General features: G+C 42.7%; 1 protein-coding gene across 7 annotated transcripts in view; it reads left to right on the forward strand.

Annotated features, from left to right (window-relative positions):
- The window catches only part of Ints6l (integrator complex subunit 6 like), a 67,601-nt gene extending 41,726 nt beyond the window's left edge, over nt 1-25,875 (forward strand). For 5 of the 7 annotated variants that reach the window (XM_039100551.2, XM_039100549.2, XM_039100552.1 and 2 more), the window contains 6 exons: nt 622-745; nt 2,238-2,380; nt 4,159-4,393; nt 6,630-7,004; nt 8,385-8,478; nt 8,848-9,788. In XM_039100551.2, the coding sequence (XP_038956479.1) occupies nt 622-745; nt 2,238-2,380; nt 4,159-4,393; nt 6,630-7,004; nt 8,385-8,478; nt 8,848-8,956 (1,080 nt within the window). In that variant the 3' untranslated portion in view covers nt 8,957-9,788. Of the gene's footprint in view, nt 1-621; nt 746-2,237; nt 2,381-4,158; nt 4,394-6,629; nt 7,005-8,384; nt 8,479-8,847; nt 9,789-20,941; nt 25,065-25,600 lie in introns of those variants that run through there. The other 2 variants (XR_005498518.2, XR_005498516.2) reach the window with 2 other exon arrangements.

Raw genomic sequence — 25,875 nt, forward strand, 5'->3', positions numbered from 1 at the left:
TCCTCCAGCCTTGTGCAGATCTAGTGTCTATGACAGGAGTGGCAGCAGCAAGTAGTATGGGGATGGAGAGGCTCAGCTTGGGGAAAGCCTGAGGCAGATCACATGACACTTCTGGCCCAGGCTTTGTATTGGAGGAAGTGAAGGTGCTCAGAGCAGCTGGGCCCTCCTCTCCGCTCTTCTCAGTCCCTGGCTGAGGGCAGCCTGGCTCATGGGGCTGAAGCAGGCTCCAGGGGCACTGCAACTGGGCCCAAAGCCAGTTTCACACACTGTGCAGTCAGCAGTTGCAATCTTGTGGGGAGATGGCTGCATTCTGCCTCACTGCCTGCTCGGGGAAGAGATACAGGTTACAAGCAGTAGGAGTGCAAGGCAGCTGCAGGTACACGTAAATCCTGGCATTTGGAATTCTAAATAATACACTGGAAAAACTGATATTCCTAGTGGCTTTAATGACTTATGGCTGTGTTAGCATTCAGAACAATAAACAAGTTTTCTACTGGACCAAATGGTTCCACACAGTTGTATTAAACGTTGTACTCTTCAGTAAGACTTTAAGAGGGTTAGGTATCACATATCTTTATTTAAAAGCCTTAGGAGCAACTGAGATTGTTTTATTTGAAATAGGATTTGAAACCGCAGACATATAGAAATGCTTATGACATTCCACGAAGAGGACTTTTAGACCAATTGACCAGAATGAGATCCAATCTGCTGCAGACCCGGAAGTTTATTGTTGGACAGGATGAAGGTAAGTGAACAGTGGCTCACTTTTCATGAGGAGAACAGCAGATATGACTCCCATGAAAGTCTTCATTGCAGAATGATTTTGTGATGTGTTAATGTGGACAAAGTTCACACTCAAACTCTACATGTCCTCAGTTTTCATTCCCCTCAAGTTTCCTACCCCTCAAGGCAGGTACTACATAGTAATCAGCATCCCAGACCACCGGGGCTATTCTTCTGTCTGGTCATTCAAGCAAACCTCAGAAGCTCAGGAGATAGAGATTGATTTATGCCCATTTGAAGAGCAGGCATTTTAATAGCTTGCTCGAGCAGGTTTAGCCCACTGGAAAGTTCCAGAACTTGGGTCTGTTAGATTTCCAAACCTTTATACTCAGATATTGATTGTGCCCAGCCTGCTAGGAAAAAGTCAGTAAAAGTCTGCTCTCCGTGAGAGTAATGAACTCTAGTAATGTACAGGAATATTGTGACTGTTTACAATTTTTATTTATTCTATTTTGTTAATTTTGAATGGGAGTCAGGGGCTGGAGAGATGGCTCAGTGGTTAAGAGCCCTGACTGCTGCTCTGCCAGAGGTCCTGATTTCAATTCCCAGCAACCACATGGTGGCTCACAACCATCTGTAACGGGATCTGATGCTGTTTTCTGGTGTGTCTGAAGACAGCTAAAAATTTTTTTTGAATGGGGGTCAGTGATCCACAGAGATGAACAAACCCCTAGCCAATTCTCTGGCATTACAAAGGTGTGTGTGTGTGTGTGTGAGAGAGAGAGAGAGAGAGAGAGAGAGAGAGAGAGAGAGAGAGAGAGAGAGAGAGCTGGACATGGGCGTGGTTGCTCAGCACGCAAGAGCCTGAGGCTGGAGAAGTCTACAGATTTGAGGGCAGCCTGTGCTACAAAGTGAGAATCTTCCAGAAAATAGAGAGAGGAGCTGTAGAGGTGGCACAGCAGTTAAGAGCATTGGCTACTCTGAGAAGAGACCCAGGTTCGGTTCCCAGTACCTACAACAGGGGCCATACATGGACAGTTGCACTGTCCATGACTTCAACTCCAGGGGACCTGGAACCTTCTTCTGGATTTTTCAGGCACCAGGCATGTATGTAGTATACATACATACATGCAGGCCAACATATACATGAAATGAAAAGAAATCTTTTTTTTAAGAGAACAAAGAATTCCAGAGAGTCTAAGTGCTTCAAAATAGAGAAAGTACACAGAGTTTTGAACTCAAGTATTGGTATGCAGGAAGCCAGACCATTCTTAAATGGTCTGGGAAGTAAAGAAGTTGCTTTGGTCCTTGTGAAGTGAGCCTGCAGGCACTATCGTAACTGTAGACCACTGATCGGTATAAACAACGATGATGTGAGATGTTCGAATATGAGATTTATGATTTCAGACTATAATGCCAAGCTATACGCTGCTGAGACAGCTATGATAATATCCTTTCAAAAGGCCCATATACTTCAGCTGTAATTATCAGTTTCTCTGCTGGTGATTTTACAGATTCACTTCATAGTGTCCCAGTTGCACAAATGGGTAACTATCAGGAATATCTAAAGATGCTGGCTTCTCCGCTTCGAGAGATCGACCCAGATCAACCGAAACGACTGCATACTTTTGGCAATCCATTTAAGCAAGATAAGAAGGTAGTGTACCTATTTCTGTGTCTGTGTTATTTTTTTGCTATAACTTTTTTGGTTTTAGCCAGATGTATACAAATCAGAACTAAATATGACACCAAAACTTCTGTGTGGATTGAAAGTGGAGTCTCCTAATGCAAGCTGTATTGGTTGAATAAAATAATAGTTGTCATTTGTAGAATACGTACTAGGACTTGGTGTTTTAAATGATTATGTTTGCAGCCAGAGCTGTTTTGAAAGTTCGCATTTACTCTATAATAAGAAATCTAGGCCTAAATTAGCTGTCAGAACACTGTGATGTGGCTGATAAAGCCAGGATTGGAGCCTACATCTTTCTGGATTCACATTTGATATTCATTCATTCTACCACACACTCGTTCTTTTGATATGGAGAATACCAAGTCTTTCCTCCTTTTCCATGATCAGCTCTATACTGCTCTACTGAAATAGTGATAGGTATGTTCCAGCAGCTATGACTGTACTATTTGGTGTCACTCTGAGTTATTATAGAGTTTTAAATGTGAGGGGTGTGTGTGTGTGTGTGTGTGTGTGTGTGTGTGTGTGTGTGTGTGTGTGTTGTGCACTACTGACTTGTTCATTTAATGATGAAAAGAAGTGGGATTATATTACACAATTCTTTCTATAGGTGAGCATGAATAGAAACCATGATATATTCTCTATCGCTCTTTCTCATAAAACTGAACTAAAAAGTATTCCAACTTATGCCAGTCTTTAATTAAATGAGGTTTTTCATCTTTTTGTTGTGCCTTGATTTTTTTCATGTAATACTGGGGCTAATAATCGCACCAGACTGACAGAGCTTTGTGGGGTATTGAGTTATACACCTATACTGTTCAGAATATTAGTGAGCATGTACTAAACGATTGGTAAAAACGCTTTGCCTTGTTTTGCACGGCTAATGGGGGGAGAACATTCTTTAGAAAGATAGTTTTGCCATGATTTTTTCCAAGTTCTAAGGCATGTTAATGGGCTGTCTGTGATACCTTTTACCTAAGATACGGTATCGCTCATTCTCATTTTCACCTGTTCTCAAGAGGAAACGGCCCCTCACTTTCTGATGAGTGCCAAGGCAGACAGGCATATTTGAATCTGTATTTGAGGTTGTGTCTGAGGGAATTCTGTTCCCACATCTGCCTACTATTCACCACCCACCTGCACGGCTCTGTACAGGAACAATCAGTGTTTCTTAAAGTCTTAAAAAGGGTTAGAACCAGATGGTTTTTATACTACTAAAAAGCTTGACCGCGGTGCCAGAAAGATGACTCAGCAGTTAAGAGCACTTGCAGAAGACCTAAGCTTGATTCCTGACACCCATATTAGGTGGCTCACTACCTCACTACCTCAGTTCCAGGGGCATCTGATGCCGTCTTTTGTTTCTCTGGGCACCTACACACGCTGTGCACACAAGCATGCATGTGTGTACACACATGCCTTTCTTTTAAATGTACAGGATGACTATGGTTTCTCTCATTTCGGTCATTTTTGAGGCTATTAACCTTGGACAAAAACCTGCATGTTAGTTGTCTCCTTGTTCCACTTAGAAAGGATTAAAATTGGGTTGCGTTTTCTGATAACAGCGTTCTTACAGGGATTGTACTTAAGGTTAATCTAAATGGCGCAGTGCGTGGCTAAGAAGTGTGTGTATCAAAAGTGCTTGAATGAATATTTTGTTTGTCTTATGGAAGTTGAACTTCTGTTTTAAACGAAATTTGTCCATTTATTTATTTATTTATTTATTTATTTATTTATTTATTTATTTTTAGGGAATGATGATTGATGAAGCAGATGAGTTTGTAGTAGGGCCACAAAACAAAGTGAAACGTCCTGGTGAACCCAACAGTCCTATGTCATCTAAGCGAAGGCGGAGTATGTCCCCGCTGTTGAAGAAACCACAAATACCACCTACTGCAACTAACCATGTGGGCGGAAAGGGACCACTCTCCACCTCGTGGTTCCCATCTTGTCCAAACCTCATAAAACACACCTTTGTACATCCAGGTATAGCACAGTGGTTGTCATTTCCTTATGGCTCCTAGAGGACTAACATGTTAAAAATGTCATTTTCCTTTGTACTTCTATATTTATTTTTTGTTAATAAGCAAACCATTATTAAAGCTTCTGTGGTACTAGCACAATAGATCTTATGGGGAACAGAGACCCTGATTCAATGATCTTGGCCATATGAGTGGAGAAAAAGTTCTACAATTGCATAGAAATTAATGTAATATTAGTCACATAATTAGTGAGTAATACATGCTTAGTAAGTATCCTCATGGTGACTAGTACAGAAATGAGGAGCTCTGAGCAAGTCTGCTTGTAACCATTTGGATCAACCTCAAAGGTTGAGGAGATGAGCCAAGTTTTTAAGTGGGTAGAGCAAGGGTGCTCAGTATTAAGAGTTTGGATCAGCAGTTGTTGTCAGCTATTCATGACTGAACTAGTATAATCTGGGGTCTGCCTCCTGACCCCACTGGAACAACCCTCAAGGTCACCAGTGTTTTCTATCCACTGCCATTCCTTCTCAATAGTGTTTGGCTGCATTATTCATGCCCTCCTGTATGGAAACCGATTTCTCTTCTGACCAGGACTGACTCCATCTTTTACTGTTTGTTCCCTTTCATAGTTTAGTCCTGGGACCTCACCTTGCTGTCATCTCTTTTTAAGGTGCTCCTATGTGGCCTTGGGGCTTTAAATTTGGTTTCTATATGAACAGGTCTCAACATTTCTATCTCTAGAATACAATTTATTCCTCTGGTCTCAACCCTCTATTTAACCATGGACATGGTGTCTCCATCTTGGAGCCTAGTAGATAGCCATGTTTTATGTGTTACAACTAAATGCCTAGCTTTGCCTCTCTCTGGAACAGCTCTTCTGGCATCCTTCTGTGTGGCAGTTAATGAGATTATCCCTCACTCCACTGGAAGAGCCATATAGCACCTTTAAAGCTTGGTAAAGTCAAAGACCCTTAGTGTAACCAATGCTATGTTCTAGCGTCAAGTAATCGCCTTAAGGTCACTGAATCAGAGTCGGGAAGAATTGGGTATCATTTACTCTCAAAGCCAGTCATTTTCTGGCTTGTGGACACATAGTTATTTATCCAATGGTTCAGGTGACAAACTCCAAAAACTACCATGAATTTTAAAATTGTCTTTCTTCCACTAACAAGATGGGGTACTCTGACCCTCAGTTTGATCCCTGCATTTTACTGTTTGTCTTTTATTCCCTCATTCCATGCTTGCGTGACTTTTCGCCAAGCCATGATTCTTAGATGGTCCCCCTGCTTCCCATTCTTGTTTAATTCTTACCTATCTTCTCTCTCAACTTGAAGCCAGAGTGAAGGTGTCAGCAGATAAATAAAGCATGCTGTATCCATACAGAGAATATGTCCTCCACCTTCCTGAGCACTCCCAGTACAGCCTGAGTACTAACCCTGGCCCACATAGCTCACATGGCTGACACCACAAGTTCCAGTGATACCCTCCGCACCCTTCACATCGCTGCGCCTGGCTCACCCCCCTGTATCTCCTGCCTTTGATACAACCTGGCATCCTCCCAAAAGGTCCTGCCACCACCTGGCAGCCCTGGAGGCTCCCTCCGATGTTCCTGCTTTCATCCTCTGCTTACATCTTTCCTCAAATGAGAGCAGTTAGGAGTGTTGGTTGCTGACTGTGTGGTTCCTCTCTGATGTCCCCATGACACTGCAGGTTCTGTAACAGCAGCCTTAGCTCTGCTGCTTTCTGTTGGCTGCTGATTCCCAGCTCCTGCCCTGGAGCCTGGCGCAGCAGAAGTTAAGTAATTACAGATAGGCATTTGCTTAGCAGGTCGGGGCACAGTGTTTATTTAGTCCCAATAGGCATCTGAATTTGCTCAGGTTATTTGGTGTATACCGGAGTCAGAAGGTGGCATTCAGAAGTTGGGTGGATTTAGACTCACTAGTGGGTAGCTGTTTACATATGTATGACTTTGAAGCATGCAGGTTGACATTAAGCCGTGAGCACCAGGGACCTATGGGTACTTATTAGTATATTGGTTTCTGCATTCATAGTGGGGCGAGGGAAGAAGGCCATGTGTTACATTCCTGTGCTCGATTTGAATAGTCTCAAACCTCAGTCCACTCTATTGGGTTCTTCAATGAAATCAGTCATTTCCTTGAAACTGGGGAGCATGGAGATGTACTCGTGGGATCGACATGATGTACGCACTTGACAGCTCAACTTCTTAACTTGTTTTCCAGACACTGCTGTCATTCATGATACCCATGAAGAGAAGATGGAAAATGGGCAAAGCCCAGCTGACGGCTTCTTATTAAAATCTGCTCCAGCAGAGTTTATGAATGTGTCAGGAGAAGGCCTTATACCCAACCAGTTGGATTCTCTATCTGATGACTTTACTGGTCTCAGGAAAGATGGATTCATTCACAAACCTGGTAATAATATCCTTCTAGGAGGAGCCAAAACCTGCAATCTTTCTGTAGATGACCAAAAAATCACAATGGCATCAGCTTTGGAAACGGTGCCAAATTCAATGCAAATCACTCCTGCGATGGCCCAAGGCATCAATGCTGACATAAAGCATCAATTAATGAAGGAAGTTCGAAAGTTTGGAAGAAGTAAGTAGAGATGAAATATCCGTAAATAATGCAATGAACAGTCCTGCTTGTTGTATGATTCAGAGATTTTTGTAGTTGATTTTTGAAACAGTCTCTCATACAGCTTGGGTTGGCCTCGAACTCACGATGTGGTTCAGACTGGTGATAATAACTGATCTTCCTGCCTCCACCATAGTGCTAGGATTACAGGTATGTGCTACCACAGCTGATTAGCATGAGCTAAGGATTGGACCCAGGGCCTCATGCTTGTTAGGCAGGCCCTCTATCAACTGAGCTATATCCTCAGGCCCAGAATAGAGTCTTAACATGCTTTTCTTGGTTAATTTGGGGCTTTCACGTAACTTCAAAGTGATTCTTCTAGCCTTCACTTACAGCAACCTCATTTTGCTGCTGTAACAAGTGAATCAGACTATCCATAGCTTCAGACAGCACCAACTGATCACTGTACATCTCTGGAATTCACAATGTGGGATACATTTTCACTGGACTAAAGTAAAGGCGAGCTAACAAGCCAGTGATCCTTATAGGAATAAAGCCAGGATCCACATCCTGGCCTTCTCTGGCTTCTGAAGGCTGCATTTCGCTGTGCCTATGGTCCTGCCCTGCGTCCTGTCAGCAGCACAACCCTTCTCTGTCCCCTTTGCTGCCCACTTCTGTTACTGACTTTTCTTCCTGATCTTTAAATATTCATTTTAATCTCTACAATATATTTCCATCCTGTTCATCCCCAACTCTCCCTCTTAGATTCACTGCACTTCTCCCCCCCTCCCCGACTTCCTGTCCTTTTCTTTTCTTTTTTTTTTTTTTTTTTTTTTTGGTTCTTTTTTTCGGAGCTGGGGACCGAACCCAGGGCCTTGCGCTTCCTAGGCAAGCGCTCTGCCACTGAGCTAAATCCCCAACCCCTTCCTGTCCTTTTCTTTTAGTAAATAGTTGAATCCACCATGTACTCCTGGGTGTCAGGCCATCCAGTGGAGCACAGTCAACCTACCAGGAGCCATACTCAAAGAAAACTTCCAGAAAACAACAGCCCATACTGCATCTTAAAGGGATACTTGTGGTCACATTGAAACCCTGTGTGTAATCCTGGAAAACTCAGTATGCAGAGCCTAATTCTATCAGCGTATAATGCATATGTGATAATATGTTCACAGGCTTCAGAGATTAGGGCAGTCTGGGGCAACCAGTGTTCAACTTACCCCATTTGAATACTGTTTATAGGGATTTCCTTCATAAGTATTTGCAGACATTTTGACTTTTCATGTTTAACCTACCAGGCATACTTAGGACTTCCTCCCCATAAAGAATGATTTCTGAGGATGCATGATGGTTGTTATTTTTCATGCATATTTTTATAACACTGGATTTTTGTAATATCACCAGAGTATGAAAGGATTTTCATTTTGCTTGAAGAAGTGCAGGGACCTCTGGAGATGAAGAAACAGTTTGTTGAATTTACCATCAAGGAAGCTGCAAGGTGGGCATAAACAAAACTTCTAAAGGTTTTCTAATTGCTTTGGGTTCTATTTTTCTTTATTTTAATTTAATAGTAGGATCCAATGAAGGACAAAGAGGGGGATACATTCTATTTTGACCTGTGAAAGCATTTGTTCTACTCATAGGTAAGGCTGCTTCCTGCAGTGTTCAGATGGATGCTACCAGAGTCCTGACTCATGGGTCCTGGCTAATGTATGTGTGCTCCTTGGATTGGCAGGCCCAGTGGCTAAGCCCTACTCTTGCCATGAGGATGATTTATACTCCCTTTGGCCTATAGGCTGCATAACACCCCACACACTGTTCAGTTGTCTATGGCACTTATGGTTACAATATGTCTTTTTATCTTCAGGTTTAAAAGAAGAGTCTTAATTCAGTACCTTGAGAAGGTACTAGAAAAAATAGATTCCCACCACCTTCTTAACAATGTGAATCACATCAACAGCAGATCATCATGTTAATGGCAAGCCAAGTGAGGAAAAAGAACAGCTTTTTTGTGTTTTCAGATGCAATGGGGTGTAACCAAAGCCCTCTACAATGTTTGAGTGACAGAGTGACATAAGTCAGGCTATGAGAAAGCTCTTGACTAGAGCTTTTAGCAATTATCTGGAAGGAAGATCTGGGCTTTTGCCTTAAGAGTTATGGTTGGAAATATTTTTTTTCATTTTGTTGTTCATTTTTCCAATTAGGAAAAGTGATGCTAGGCCACAGAGCACTGCTGCTCCCTACTACAGCTAGTAGCGTTCACTCATTTGGGCTTTGCCATCCCAGGCGCTTTCAGAGTGAGTAGGGGCTGGCCACCTGCGAGGCGAGCACTACCCACTGTCCTCACTGTGTCCTATAGAACTCATAAGCATAGAGAGTCCACGTGGTGATCATGTGCTCAATGAACTTTTCAACAATCCCTAGCTGTGCCTTTTAAACCATGCAATATTCAGGATAGTTGGAATGAAAGAGTGAAAAGCTGCTATTTCGGTAACTTACTTCTCTCTGGGAAAGGGCAGGGGAGTCAGCAAACCGTCTACCTCGAGTGCTCTTCCACTCTGTCTGAGGCTGCACTAACCTCTGACATCTGTTCCTGCATGTGACAACAGAAAGCCTTCAGGTGGACTTGTACATGTTTGTGCTTTGGAAGCACTAAAAGGAAAAAATAATATGTATATTTTCTTCGCTGTTTATACAGAAGTTTATATGGAGCAGTATTGTTGTTTTTATTTGTAAAAATGTAAGTGATCAAAGAGATTTTCACTTTGCATATATGAAATAAAACCATTTTATTAATTTTCAAAGCTACATTTCGAGGTGTGTGTCTCTTGTGTATGTCCTTTCAGAAAACGAACACGCAAACTGCACACCACCAAACCAATGAACCTACTAACAAGAGGACCTATAAGATGGTTTAGCAAGGACAGGCCATTGCCACCCAAGTCTGATTCCTAGGAAGCACGTGGTGGAAGGAGAGGACCAACTCCCAAAAGTTGTCCTCTGACTTCTGACACACACTGCAGTAAATCACATGTGTGCACATACATAAGCAAGCAAATAAATGTTTTTTTTAAAAATTGTTGACAAAGAAGTTGAACGTAGAAACATAACTCACAGGATTGACTGGTGTTATTAGAAGGGTGTGGGGAGGCCAGACCCTCCCAAATACAAGTAATTGGGGAGAGAAAAACGCCAAAATCAAGTTTGTTGGGAATCTGGAATATAGCCTAAGGGTTTTTCTCTGCCTTTGTCCGTTGAGAATTTCATACATGTATTTTGAACATATTCACCCCTGCCATGACCTCCCATTATTCCCTCTCGGCCATGCACCATCTGTTGCCAAACAATTTTGAAGTTTCATTTTTTTCTTCTTTACCCATCAAGCCCAGTATGTGTTGCCCAGCTGGTCATGGGAGTGGGGCCTGCCGTGGTATGTGGTCAGCCTATCAGGAGTCACATCAGTAAAGAAAACTGCCTCTTCCTCTGCCAGCAATGAACAAATGCTAGCAGCTCCTCACTAGTGGAATTCCATGTCTACCTTTGCCGCTCTGTGCTGGAATTTTTGTCTGTTTAGAGCTTATACAGGTCTTCTAGATGCTGTCATGGTTGCTATTAGCTCGTATATGTGTCTGCCCTGTTATGTCTGAAAACTGTTTCTTCAGTATGATGAGCTACATCTAGCTCTCACAGTATCTACCAGAAGCCCCTTTCATCAAAGATGCCTGAACATTTTGGGCAGGTGTATTAGGACTAAGCATTCCAGTCTCTTATTCTTTGCATGTTAACCACTCCAGTATCATTCTGTGAAGTGCCATCTACTGCAGTAAACTTCTCTGATGAGAGACATACAATCTATATTACATATTAGCAATGTCATTAGGAGTCCTTTCTATACTGTGTCCATCTAGCAGAATAATAGTAATTGATTCTTTCCTAGAGCCTCTGATGTATCTAGCCACAGGTTCTTGACTACTTGGACAATGCCAGGTATGGGTCCTTTCTCATGAAATAGCCTTGGATCTGATCAGAAAGTGATGGATGGCTCCCATACATGCCCTTATTGCACCAGTAGGCATTTCTTGTCAAAACAGTTCTTGTAGTTTGCAGGGTTCACACTTAAGTGTGACTGATGATGGCTTCTCTCCTGTAGCAACATGCATAGCATCTTCTAGCACCGTGAACACTAGCCAACAGGGATAAAGCTTCCATTTGAGTACCAGCTTGATTGTTCCATGTTCTGTGACTTTAGCAATAGGATCTTACTATCAAGTTCTGGAGGACAGCATTAGAGACCACAGTCTATACTACTTGGAAGTCTATGTCATCCCATTGAGCAACAACTCAAAAAGAGGTAGCTGTTGTTTCGAATTTTCCTTCCAGATTGAGAAATTCCATCATGAAGGGAAGCTCTTTAACAGAAGTTAAACAATTCAAAATAGCTTCAGGGAACGCCCCAAACTGGCCAGATTCACTAGGCTCCTCCTTCAAGAGTAAACAAGACGTTTGAGAGTCACTCTCACAGAAGACAAGCTGCAAAGAAAACCCTGAGACCAGACCAGATGCCTGGAAGACTGAGGCAATTTGGAAAGGACTCTGCCCAACCTGTTGAGCTGCCTGCAGGCTGTGCAGTGAGCTCCAGGTTCCCAGCTTTGTGAGCTGTCAGTCATGCTGGGGTGGGCTTTGGTGATGCAGCTGTTGTTGAGTTAGTTCTGCTCCTATTAGTAACCTTTCACTCATATTTCCGTAAATAACCACAATAAAACTCATGGTCCACCAGGTTGAACTTCAGTGGTATCTGTACTTTGGTCTGTCATGGAATACCCATCTGGAGTGAATAGATGTGTGTGTAACATCCCCCCAGGAAAAGTCTTGTCACACAACAGCAACCTATTTTTGGTACTGGAGTTTTGATTTGCTAGTGTGAGGTGTTTGGTTGGAGAATTGTCCCTGGTTTATAGTAACCAAAGTGAAAGTGGAATAATGTGAAAAGCCGTGAAAACAGTAGGAGAGCTCTGTACTGTCTCAACCTACACTTGACCAAGCCCTTTCAAGATTACAGCCATGGTTTTGAAGATGGCATACATAGTAACTGGATTTATTACATCAGATGTCTTAGATATCAAAAGAGCTGAAGAAAAACAGTCCAATAAAAGCAGGAAGGTAAGGTGTAAACAGAGATCATGGAAATATGTAAACCTAATGAGAGGAAACGAATAGAGTATGAACCTGAAAATATAGAAACTAACAAGGAAAATCCCTAAACGAGTTCAATAGCAGATTTTAGCAGACAGGAACTTGTGAACTTGAAGATAGGTTGATTAAACTTATCCAATCTGAGGAGCCAAAAGAAACTGGCAATATGGAAGTAAAAAGAGCAGAGGACATAGCTATCAAGAGACCTGGATTCTGAGCCTTAGCACCAAAACATAACCAAAACCAAGAAGTAGAGCTTGAGAGACTCACCTTAGCCTATGGGCCACCACCAAGCACGACAATGTATATGTCTTAGTTACTTTTCTTTTTTCTTTTTTTTTTTTTCGGAGCTGGGGACCAAACCCAGGGCCTTGCCCTTACTAGGCAAGTGCTCTACCACTGAGCTAAATCCCCAACCCCTTTAGTTACTTTTCTATTGCTGTGACAAAACCCCATGAACAAGGCAACTTTATAGAAGAAAATGTTTATAGGTGTTTACAGTCTGAGGATGAGTCCATGACCATTATGGTGCAGAGCATGGTGGCAGGCAGCCAGAGAGCTTACAGCTCTTATCTGCCTTAGGAGGCAGAGGGAGAGCTAACTGAGAATGGTATAAGCCTTTGAAACCTAAAATCCCACCCACAGGGACACACCTCCTAATCCTTTCCAAACAGTTCCACCCATTGGAGACCAAGTATTCAACTATATCAGTCTCTGAGGCCATTCTCATTCAAACCACCAAGGTATACATAATAGGATCCGTGGAGCAAGAGGTGAGGAAGCACTGTGACAGCTATATAAAGAATCTATTTACTCAGTGGTCTCAAGCTCTTAAACTTTATAATAAATATGTATCTGAATAGCCATCCAACTCAAGGAAGTGCAAAGCAGATAAACAGAGATCCACTGACATAATCAAGCCATTAAGAGACAATGAAGATTCTGAAGGCAGCTAGAGTATCTTGTTACATACAAGAGACCCAACTGTACGTTAAAATTTGGTTTCTTATCAGAAACATGAAAAGACAAAAGGTAATCTAATAACATTGAAAATACTAGGAAGGAGTTGTGGATGTAGCTTTGGTAGAGTACTATCTAGTTTGCACAATACTCTGGGTTCCCAGGGCTACACAAGAAAGGAAAAGGATGGATTCAAACAACAGAAGGGAAGTGCTGTCAATCAGGAATAGTATCTCTGGTCACTAACAAGGGAGGATTTAAGACTTTCTCTGAGAAACAAAACCATAAGGGAGGTCATCTCTATTTGAGTTCCACTGCTTCAAATATGCATCCTCCAGGATGAAAGCACACACTCACAAAGCAGTAACTGAACTGCATAGGTTACCCTTAGGTTTTAGTGGGCAGATGAGGATAACATAGTTATTAATGATTACAAAGTTTCTGGCAGGTGAAGGGGCTCGAGACCCCATAAGAACAATGCCAACCAACCAGAGCTCCCAGGGACTAAACCACTATCCAAAGACTATACATGGACTGACCCAGGGCTCCAACTGCATATGTAGCAGAGGATGGCCTTGTTGGGCACCAACAGGAGAAGCCCTTGGTCCTGCCAAGGCTGGACCCCCTCCCCCCGCAGTGTAGGAGAGTAGGAGGGCAGGAAGGGGGTTGGATGGTGAGGGGAACACCCTTATAGAAGAAGGGGGAGGGGGATGGGATTGGGAGCTTATGTCTGGGAAATCGGGAAAGGGAATAACATTTGAAATGTAAATTTAAAAATATCCAGTAAAAGAAAGAAAAAAAAAAGAGAAGAAACTGGCAGGACTTGAACAATGCTAAAAACCAACTATATCCCACATATCTATCGAAGACCACATAGGACGACAACTGATTTTGCTCACCACCTCCAAAATCACTCTTCTGTCCTGCTCCATGAATATTCTGATTCCTTTAAAGGTCTTTCTTGCGGCAATTGTCATTGATGTCTGCCTACAGAGGACTCCTGGACAGTATAAAGCCCAGCTTCCTGTTTTTCTGGGCTGGTGGCAGCCAGTTTTCCTGATCTCCAGGCGTGTGTATAGCAGATTCTGGTTGGTCCCCCACAGATCATCTGTGAGTTATCTGTGGCAAGGTACAGGCCCTGCAGCAATAGCTGGCCATTTACTTCTTTTCTAGTCCTCTCAGTCACTAATAAATCAGAGTCCTTCTGCCAAGACTAGTGCCCCTTTATTTCATTTCGTTCCAGACACTAGGGAAGCATTTCCCAGTGGCTCAGACTCAGAGAAAGGCTTTCTACAATGTTCCCAAGTAACTACCCTGCACACAACTGCACAATCACTAGGCTTCCATGACATCAAGAGTGCAGCGCTGAGATGCATATGCTGTTCCCTAGGTGAATGCTCTTATTTAGCGTGGAAGGCAACTCCGAGTTGAGCATTCTCAGTTTATCATGGAGTCCTATTCCATAGGATATTTATGATGGCTCTTTAGGATACCTCTGATGGGTAGCCGTTTGTTCAGAGGTACAGAATGGATTTCCTGCAAGTCCCCAACTGTTCTCTGGACTAGAGCAGGCTTTCCTTCGGTAGGGTTCTACCTCGGTTTTCTGGGACCTTCTGCCCAGCCAGTAACTAATCTGCTCAGAGCACGCAACTTCTCTGCGCATGCACAAAGAATCCCGAGGAGGATAGAATTCTGTGATGTTGGGAGGAGAGCGGGTGAGGCTCAACGGGTTCTGTTCAACCTCTCTTTAGCAGGATTCTTGACCTTTGTCTCTGTGACTCTTCTGCTACTTTTGAAGCTGAAAAGGGTTCCATCAAGTGTAAGTCTCTGCTTGGAATTTGGTTTCGAATTTGACTGTGTCTTCTCAGCCTCGCATGAGGAAAATCCTGAAGAGCTGGCCTCATCTATTGAGAGGGGATGGTTTTGTTTGTTTCTCTGAGTCAGCCATGTTGGGAAGGTTCTCATTAACTCGGGTGGGAATTTTCCTTGTATTCTCAAACTCAGCCAGGCTAGGGCCTGGTCCCAGCTACAGAGGGATGACCAATTTCCTTGTGTTTTGGAACTGAGCCTTCTTGGGCACTTTTTCCTGGGTCGTTGGAGTCAGCTATGTTGGACCTTAACTCTACCCAGGGGTAGCAAATTTCTTAGAAACAGTCAGGCTGGAACCTGACTTCAGCCACCCAGGGGTGGTGATTTTTCTTGACTTTTTGATGTTGGGAGATGCCTCAATTACCCATAAGGGGTGGCTTTGCTTGGATTCTTGACCTCAGTCATGTGGGATAGTCAGCTGCAGAGCTTCGTTCATGCCCTAGGGGGATGGTTTAGGAGAATACTTTTCCTGAACATTGGTGGTAAGTAGAGACACCAGGATGATTGGCTTGAGCCATAGGGTGGGACATTCTGCCTGGCTCTTTTCGTCTTGGGCACCTGAATCCAGTAATTTGGAGAACTTCCAACTGAACTACCTACTTCCCCCAATGTGAATTTTTGCCACTCAAGTGAGCAGGGCATAGATCACTCATTGTGTCTGAACCTGCATTTCTTTAATGACTAGCAACATTGAGAACCATAGTGTTTCTGACTTCCTGTACAAACTTGCAGTTCTGCATATATCCGGAATTCTGCTCAGTTCTTGTTGTCACTGTTGCTGCTGCTACAGCGACTGCTGGTGCTGCTGCTGCTGCCGCTATTATTGTTGTCATTTGGACACAGGGTCTCAGACCCTAGGCTGGCCTCAAATTTGCTTTCCAACTATAGCTAACTATGAACGCCACTCCTGCCTCAGCGTCCCAAGTGCTGGAGTTATGAGTATGTAGTACCATACCTGGACAATTCCACTTATTTTTTACACATATATGCACACATGTAAGTTGAGAATTTTAAATTTTCCTCTTTGTTTCCTTTCTATTTTTAAACTTCTTTTTTTTTTTAATTTCCGTTGGGTTTTTGCTGTGTAGACCAAACCAGCCTCAAACTGCATCCTTCTGCCATAGCCTCCCCAATGCTAGGGTTGCAAGAATGTCCCAGTAATAACACTTGGAAATGATGTCTTTTAGTCGAATGGATATTAAACTTCAATTAATCTTTGTGGCCAGTACATTTATTCTTCCAACAAATCTTTAGTTAAGATTGCCTGGTGGCACAAGACTATAATCCTATCTACTTGCAAGCTGAAAGTCTATGTTTGGGCTACCTAGCAGTGAGATTTGTATCAATCAATCAATCAATCAATCAATCAATCAATCAATCAGTAAATAAATAAATAATAAACAAATAAATAAAAGACCGAGTCTGGTTTGAATATGTGCAGGTCTTGTGGGTGCTGCTATAGTCTCTGTGAAGTCATATGTGTATCGGTCCTTTTGTTTCTGGAAGAAACTGTTTCCTGCCTCTTACAATTGTTCTGCCTCCTCTTCTACATAGACTACTGAGCCTTGAGGGGAGGGGTTGGCAAAGACATCCCATTTAGGGCTGAGTTCTCTAAAGTCTCTCACTCTCCGCATTGTCCAGCCGTGGGCCTCTGGGTTAATTCCCACTTAAGCAAGAAACAGCTTCTCCAACTTTTAAACTTCCGTTTCTTGTGCCACAACCTGAATAATCCCCGAGGTTCGGCACCTAGTAAGGGAACTGTGGGGAGGAGAGGAACTCAAGGAAGGGCAAGTAGAATGCAGTGTTACAAAGACTTAAAAGAAACTTTATTCTGCTGAGGGAGTATAGCAATAAATATCTCCTAATGTCATGCTGCTGTGCCCACAGAGCAGCCCTGAGCAGAAAAGGTTCTTGGTGTGGCTTATTCAGTGTACTTTCCAGAATGGTTTGCTGGTCTAGGTGCTGTACATGTCTTTCCATACTTGTTTCTAGATGCCTAGATCCTCTCCCAATGCTGAATTTGCCAATCTTTGCTGTGTGACCATGTGATTTCACTTATATTGGTTTTTAAATGTGTGAGCTATATGTGGAAGTATGTGCATGTGTATACACATGCATGTGGAGATCAGAGGATAACCTCAAGTGCCATCTTCAGGGCTGCTGTCCACCTCCTTTGAGATGGTCTCTCAATGGTCTGAAACTGACCAGTTAGGCTGGTTGGCCAACGAGCCCCATGTATACGTTCTGCATACCTCTGCCTCCCTATTGCTGCTGGGCTTACAGGTGAACAGCACTGCACACGGCATCTTTATGCAGGTTCTGAGATTCAAACGTAAATCCTAATGGTTTCAAGGTAAGCCCTTGACAGACAGCTATCTCCCCAGCCCTGCTTTGCTTTTAAAACTCCTGTGTGGAAATGTTTCTTCTAATGGGGTTGTTTGACTTAAAGTCTGGATAGAATAGTCTAGCATTTTACATTCGTATCATTATCAACTTGGCATCTTTCAGAATCAGTTAGAGTGGGATTTTGCATGAAAGTGTTATTATCTTTCTAGAAGGCATTAATGTTAATGAGCTTTGAAAACATGACTTCTGCTTCATAGAAAGAATATTCAATTTACTGAAGTCTCCATTTTCTCTAAATGATGGTCTGTACTTTCTATGTAATGCATTAGCACATCTGCCTGTATATCCTTAGGTATTCAAGGTTTGCACTCATGCTTTAATTGATATTTTGACGTTTATTTACTAATTATTTGTGCTTACTATACAGAAATATAGTGGCTTGTGACTCTTTGCCCTGGGTCCAGAAACGTGGCCATTGTCACTGAGTAACTACAATCGTTTTTGCACCATTTTAAATGCTCTCTCCATATAGAAATGTCACATGTGGTTAATGAATCTTGCACTTGTTCCTCTCCAGCTTTTGTGCTTTTGTGTTTCTCTGCCTCTGCTATAGCATTGGGAGACTTGGCATTTTGCTGGGTAGAGAGCGTGCATACCTGTCTTGTTTGTAAAATTGGGGAGGAAATGCGTGGTTTTGAAATGGAATTTGATGTTCCCATAGATTGGTTTGTTGTTAGTTTGAAGACACATTTTATTATTATTATTATTTGTTAAATGTTAAATTGGCCTCCATCATGACTGTGGGTGTCACCAAGGTCACTTCCCTCATGTATTTTTAAAAAATTGGGTGAGCTAACATTTGCTGTGTGTATTTTCAATTGTTATATCTTTTGGATGGATTGTTCTCTTTTATAAGATGCGGTGGCCTTCTTTATCTCTTTTTATAATTTTTATCTTGCGGTCAGCTTCTTTTTCAGGTATGAGTATACCTGCCCTTGCTTGCTCATAGATTCTGTTTGCATGGGAATGCAATATTTTACAGTTTCGTGTTTGCTGATTTTGTTTATCGTTGACCATGAAGTTCCTTGAGGCACGAAACAGTTGAATCTTACTTTGAATCCCTTCATCCAGTGTGCATATTGTAGTTGGAGAATTAAGACTGTTCATATTTAGGGGTTGGGGATTTAGCTCAGTGGTAGAGCGCTTGCCTAGGTAGCGCAAGGCCCTGGGTTCGGTCCCCAGCTCCGAAAAAAAAAATAAAGACTGTTCATATTTATGAGGTCTGTATAAATTTCTCCTCTGTTCAGCCGAAAGCTTTGTGGGTTTGCTGAGGTAAAAAGATTTGCCCCTTTCCAAATTCCTACTTAGCAATAGTTCTATTCTTCTATTTTTATTCATCAAGCTTTCATGCTGCTGTGTATCCTATCTCTGTGTTTAATATTCTATTAACTATCTTTTTTGTGATAGCTTAGTGGTGATGAAGGTTTAGGTCATCTTTATTATGAAAGGACTTTATTTCTCCTTTGACTTTTAAGGATAAAAAAGTGCTAGAATAGTAAACTTAGCTGTCACTTTCTGACTTCCCTCTCCCCATTTTCTTTCTTCTTTATTTGTTTCTTTCTTTTTTTCAGAAAGGGTCTCTATATATATCCTTGGGTGTTCTGAACCCACTATGTAGACTAGGCTGTCCTAGGATTCACTCTGCTTTTGCCTCCTAAGTAATGGGATTCAAGGCATGCCAGCTGGTTACTAACTTTCAAAAGTTGAAATATTGGCCAGAAATATATGTCAGGTCGTCCAAGCTTGATGACCTGAGTTCGATCCCTGAGACCCACCTGGTGGAGAGAAAAACAACTCCCATAAGGCCTTACAGTTATCAGTGCTTGAGCTCCTGGCTTTAAGCTTTCTTCACAGAAGTCTTCTGGTTCTCATGGGTGTGCCTTGTCATATGGCTGCCAGCATTTTTCTTTTGTTCTGGTCCCTCCACATTAGAACCTCAATGACATGATATGTGAAGGTGGTTTTCTGGTCTTGTCTAGTTGGGTTTCCAGATTCCTCTTCTACTTACATAACCACATCTTTTCCCCAAGATTTGGGAGATTTTCTGCTGTCTTTCACAAAATAGAGTTTATGTGCTTAGACCAACTTGGTTCCTTTTTTTTTAAGCCAAAAGTTCATAGAAGTGGTCTCTTTAAAAAAAAATCTACCTGTCATCTATCTGTCTGTCCGTCCATCTATCTATCATCTGTCTGTCTGTCTGTCTGTCTGTCTGTCTGTCTGTCTATGTGGATGTTTTACCTGTATGTACTGATGTGCATCAGGTGTGTGCCTTCACAGAGGTCAGGAGAGGGCGTTGGATTCCCTGACACTGAATTTATGGATAGCTGTGGACCACCACCTATATGCTGGCAATCAAATAAGGGTCCTCTGAAAGAGCAAGAAGTTTGCTAGATAGCTGAACCATCTCTCTAGCCAGGATTGGTTTCTTGATCATGTCCCAATGTTCCCTGAACGCTGATGTCATGATAACTATGGTTTTTATTTGATTTATTTTGTGTGAGTGCAATGATTCCTCAATTGTGTATTTAATTCCTGGTCCAGATGCTTTCTGTTAAATGGTTTCTTTCCTTTTTTTTTTTACCCTGCCCCCTTTTTTTGTTTTTGTTTTTGTTTTTGTATTGTTAAATGTTTCTTAACCTTTGCATTTCCAAGATATGTGACTAGTTCTTCCCTCTCTATAGGAATCTATCTCATTGGCAAATTTTTCACCTACTTTATGAATCCTTTTTTCTTTCATTCTTCCATTTCTTGTGACCCTCTTTGAATTTGGAGATTATTTAACACACTGAAGTTCTGATTTTTTTTGCACAGGAAACATTTAAATATTTTCAGTTTATTTATCAAGGAGACAAAAGCTTTTTTTGTTTTGTTTTATATGTACTGGTTTTTGCCTGCAGGTATGTCTGTGTGAGGGTGTCAGATCTTGGAGTTAAGACAGTTGTGAGCCACCATGTAGTTGCTGGGAATTGAACTCAGGATCTCTGGAAGGACAGTCAGTGTTCTTTACCACTGAGCCATCTCTCTAGCCCCAAATCATAAGCTTTTGGAGGGGTCACCATACCCTTGCTTTTTCACATTTTGGGGTTTATGTGTTTTGCTGACTTTTCTCAGTGCAGAACCACACAGATGAAACTTTTTTCTTTTAGTTTTTTTCTCCATCTTTATTAAATTGGGTATTTCTTATTTACATTTCAATTGTTATTTAGATGAAACTTGCAAACTGCAGTCTTACCTTAGAAACTCTGCTTTATTTCTTTTATATGGGGGAATATTTTGCTTGCATATAATTTTGTATACCATGTGTATGCCCGCCCGTTGCTGGCAGTTGCCAGATAAAGAATTAGCTCCTCAGTTGTGAGGCACTAGATGGATGCTGGGAACCAACCGTAAGTCCTATGGAGGAGCAGCCAATGCTCTTGACCATTTAACCATCTTTCCAGCCCAGATGCTTTGCTCTTTCTTTCCTTTTGCAATGTTGCATGTTTGGATTTTGTCATTAATGACATAAAGGTGTTAATGTTTTCTACACATAGATGATGGCTGAAGGAGGCGAAGAGCTTTCTATGTGCTCTCAGAAGGAAGAGGATCATGCTGGAGAAGAAACAGGTCTTCCTTTATCCAAAATGAGGCGCATTATGATGATGGAGCCAGTGAAGAAAGGAGAGGGAGAACCTCATCTTAAGGCCTCAGTCGTTGTTAAGGGAGAAGGTAATTTGGTCCCCTGTGGCTAGACAGATCCTGGTATGTTTGCAAATGGAAGGCAGCATATGTAGAATGATGAAAATGATGTCGTGCCCTACATGAAGCATGGCAGGTCTAAAGCAGCTTCCTGCACTTGGATGGGATAAGCTCTGACAGAGGGCAGAAGTGCTGTCTCCCCTGACCTATGCTCAGCATCTGGTTGTGTGTCTTCTTTCCTGTCCCAACCTCTCCTTCATGTTGTACTTCATAGGGTCTCTTGTGTCCCTCATACCTGAAACTGTCGGGGACAGCATCAACAATTTGAGATGGCATCATTCTTTCATTGCTGAGAATTTTTTTCATTTGTTTGTGTTGTTGTTGTTGCTGTTGTTGTTGTTGTTGTTGTTGTTGTTGCTGTTGTTGTTGTTGTTCCGTCTGTCAAGATAGTGTTGTCCTGGAACTCACTCTGTAGATCAGGCTGGCTTCAAATTCAGAGAGCCACCTGCCACTGTCTCCCAAGTGCTAGGATTAAAGGTGCATGCCACCACCAGCGGGCTAGCTGAGCGTGCTTTGTACGCTCTGTACGGGCTGGCTTCTTCATTTGTGGCCATTTACCGTGGTTTCCATGATCTGCTTTGTATTTCTGCTCCTTATGGTGAATCTTTGCCATTGTTTCTCTCCCTTTTCTTTTGCTCAGTTGCTTAACCATGCAATGCTTTCTGATTCAGACCATTTGCATGTGGCATTACAGTCTACTCGGGCCTGATCGATTACCACAAAGCACCCAAATATCTCCTCTGTTCTGTGTCTTTCCCATTGCTGTCTACTTCTCCTATTATTTTATTTATGTACTTGTCTTTGTGTGGGGGGGTGGATGTGGAGGCCAGAAGAGGAGATTACACCACCTGGAATTGAAGTTACCGGCAGTTGGGAACCAACCTGGATGCGGAGAACTGAACTCAGGTCCTCTGGAAGAGCGACAGGCATTTTTAAATTTTAAGCCATCTCTCCATTGCCAAAGATTAGCTTTGTTTGTGGTTTTATTGGGACAGGGTCTCATTGTGTCTCACTATGACACAACAGAACTTGTTATGTTGACCAAGATGGTCTTGAACTCATAGGGATAACCTCTGTCTGCCTCCTGAGTGCTGAGAAGAAAGGTATGGGTAGCAACAGGCCTGACCATCATGTCTATGTCTGCAGCTTGGATGAAGACAGTGACAGGAAAAGGAGCCCATGCCACACCCATGCTGAAAGCCCATCCTCTGTGTTGAGTGTGTGGCCTACACGAGCCTGTACATGTCATCCCACCACTTGTCCCTCTCCTAGGTTACAACAGTTTCCTTCTCACAACCTCTACCTCTCCTGGTGGCCTCAGACTCATATCCCTGAGTCCCTTCCTCTGCATCTGCACAGGTTGCCTTTGTTTTTTCCCCTAGGCTCTGCTCAGAGGACCGTTCTTAAAGGCCCCACGAGCATCCCAGTGGCCCTATGGGTTCCCTCTGTTTCTCCTTTATACATCCAAGCTAATTTCATTAACGCAAGAACAACTGTGAACTCCAGATAGCTGAGTGCAGGACCACCCTGATGTCCCCAAGGCACTGAGTTCTGTTAGGGCAAGGGAAGATCTTGTCTGTCTACTTTTCTACCTGTCACCACATCCCGGCTGGTGTCTGACGCAATGGAAGATGAGTCAGTGACATAGGAACTTCAGGGAAAATAATTCACATAGAAGAGAAAGAAGAGTGACATCATTCGCAGATTGGGATTTGGGATGAAGTAGCAATATTTTTTTAAAGATTTATTATTTTAGTTATGTGTATTTGTGGGTGTGTGTGTGTGTGTTTGTCCTGGGGGCCAAAGGACTCACGCCCTCTGAATGCTGGTATGTTGCATAATCACTCTTTGCCTTCTTTGTTGCCACAGTATCTCACTTGAACCCAGAACTTGCTAATTCAGCTAGTCTAGCCAGTGGGCTTGATACAGAGATCTGCATTTGCCTCCCTCCCATTGAGATTATAGGCAGGCCAATTGAGCTGCTCAGTGTGGGTGCTGGGGATTGAACTTGCAAAAGCAGTATGTACACTTAACTGCTGAGCCATTGCTCCAACCTGTAAAAATAACCTATGTGCCCACTCCATGTGACGTTTCCATTCTCTTAAGTACATCGAGGTGAGACAAAACCATGCACACCAGGGATCTGCCCATGTTTGCTTCTCCATTGTCCTGTCCAACTCGTCTGTGTGAACTTTCATGGATCCAGAAGGCACACTGTGTCCTGTGGTCAATTTGTCATGGGTGAGATTTCTCTCTGGTATGCTCTCTGCCTCAGAAATCATCTTAGACCCCAAGGAGAGTGGAATGCTCTTGCCAGGCAACAGAGCTCACTCATTTCACAGTTCACCGTTTTCTCTTTGCTCTCCAGGTTCTATTGTTGGCCAAAAGGCCCAGGAGGGGATGATGGAAGGTAGTCAGAACGACTAAAGGCTCCCCAAAATGGGCTCTGAGAAAGAGTGCTCCATCTGACAGACGTACTTATCTTATCAATGCAGGGTTACTTCCTGAAGGTGGGGATGCCACATTTACAGGAGGAATTGTTAGCACTGACACCCCTGCAGGTGCCCCCAATGTTGCAGCCCTGACTGCAGGTGAAGGCATGTCCAGTGGGTACACAGTAAGCCATGCAGCATTTAATGCTGATATAAAACGTCAGCTAATGAAGGAAATTCGAAGATTTGGACGAAGTAAGTACTGGGACAATGGCTACTAAACAAAGGGACGTATCTACATTTTCTATTAATTTTTTTATTTTGATCATATTCTTTCTCCTCCCAGATCCTTCCCACTTTCTTACCCATCCAACTAAATGCTCTGTATCTCTCCCCATCTCTCTCAAAAATAATAAACAAAAACACAAACAAAGGCAAGCATGCTCATATTCACAGACACACCAAAACACAGACACAGACAGACAGACAGGTGCGCACGCGCGCACACACACGCGCGCGCACACACACACACACACACACACACACACACACACACACACATACCATACCCAAACCAACCAACAACCAAACTAACAAAATATATGGTCTATTTTAGGTTGGCCAAATTCTCCTGGGCATGGGGCCTGCTCTGGAGTGTGATTGATATACTTTCTGACACTCAATTGGAGAAAACTGATTCTCCTTTTGCTAGAAGGCTCTAATTGCAAATAATTTCTTTGCTAAGGGTGGAACTTAGTGTCTCCTTATCCCTCTCCAGACTAGGATGTTGTCTGGTTTGAATATGTACAATATCTTATGCAGGAGTTTACATGTGTATTAGTTCTGCTGTGTCTGGAAGACCCTTATCTTGGAGTTATCCACCATTTTTGGCTGTTACAATCTTTCTGTCTCCTCTTCTGCATAGATCCCTGCCTGAACCTTAAGGGGAGGGCTTTGATGAAGACATCACAGACAGACTGAGAGCTGCTGAGTCTGTTACTCTGCACATTGTCCTCTTGTAGTCCTCTCGGTTAGTTCCTGTCTGCTGCAAGGAGAGATTTCTCTGAAGCTTCTCTAGTGGTATGATTAGAATAACCTGAAACCGCCTCCTGAGAGAAAGCCTTTGCCACAAGCAAGGTTTTCTATATAATTTAGCACAGTCACTTTTTACTCGGACTAAAACCTCTCAGCAGACCCCATCTTTCATCTGCAATGTTACCTGGTTATTGCTCATAAGAATCACATTAGTATCTGCATAGGCATTTAGAACACACGCCCACCCATTAACATCCTTGACCAGAAAAGCATATTCCCGGGGAATACACCGATCTGCCCACATCCACTTCTATTTCACCTCTAAGAAAGACTCAAGCATTCTTATACTCTCTTCAGAATACGGAAGGCTTTTCGAGATCCTGGAAGAAGTGCAAGGACCTCTGGAAGTCAGGATACAGTTTGTTGAGTTCTCCATCAAGGAGGCGGCAAGGTGGGTGCACAGGGGGACTGCATGCCTCCAAGCTGTGGGGTCACTGCAGTGAGGGGTGGGGCGGCACTTGCCTTGAGTCTCTCAATCCCTGGCCCTCACCTTATAGTGAAGGCTGGGGACATAGACACTTAGGTTGATGTCACCTGTGTTTGACACTTCCTTCCGGGCCCACTCAGTGCTCCTTTGTCACTGTAATATTGAGGTGGACACTGTCCCTTAGCAAACACACTTCATATTGGTGTACCAGGCACACACCTAGTGGCGTACCTGGGATGCAGTTACCGTGGTGACCCCTTGCTTTGCATCACGCAGAACATGGCATGTAGGTGGGAGACATGGTTCACAGGTTAAGAGCACTGGCTGCTCTTCCAGAGGACCATGGTTCAGTTCATAGCACCTGCATGGCAGCTCACAGTAGCCTGTAACTGGAGTTCCAGAGGATATGACACCTTAACACATACATACGAACAAAACACCAATACACATAAAAATAAAAAGGAGCCATTTTAAAAATTACATGTATTTTTTATTTTCAGATTTAAAAGACATCACCTAATTCAATGCCTTGAGAAGAAACGGAAAGAATTCTTGTCTGAAGGCTTTTGCTACCACAAATAGTACACTGTTTGATATGTAATCCTGCTGTGACTTGGGCCATCAAGATGCAACAAATAGTTTGTGTTTCAGAATGTAGTAGGAAGATGCTGAAACCCATCATTTGTTAGCTAAGATATACCTTTAAGAAAAATGTTTTTAAACCCCTCTAGTAAAAGACAGGCTTTCGCCTTTTATATTTTGTGTGGAAGCCCAA

The sequence above is a fragment of the Rattus norvegicus genome, chromosome X, assembly GCF_036323735.1.
Source record: "Rattus norvegicus strain BN/NHsdMcwi chromosome X, GRCr8, whole genome shotgun sequence".
In the NCBI taxonomy this organism is placed as follows: domain Eukaryota; kingdom Metazoa; phylum Chordata; class Mammalia; order Rodentia; family Muridae; genus Rattus; species Rattus norvegicus.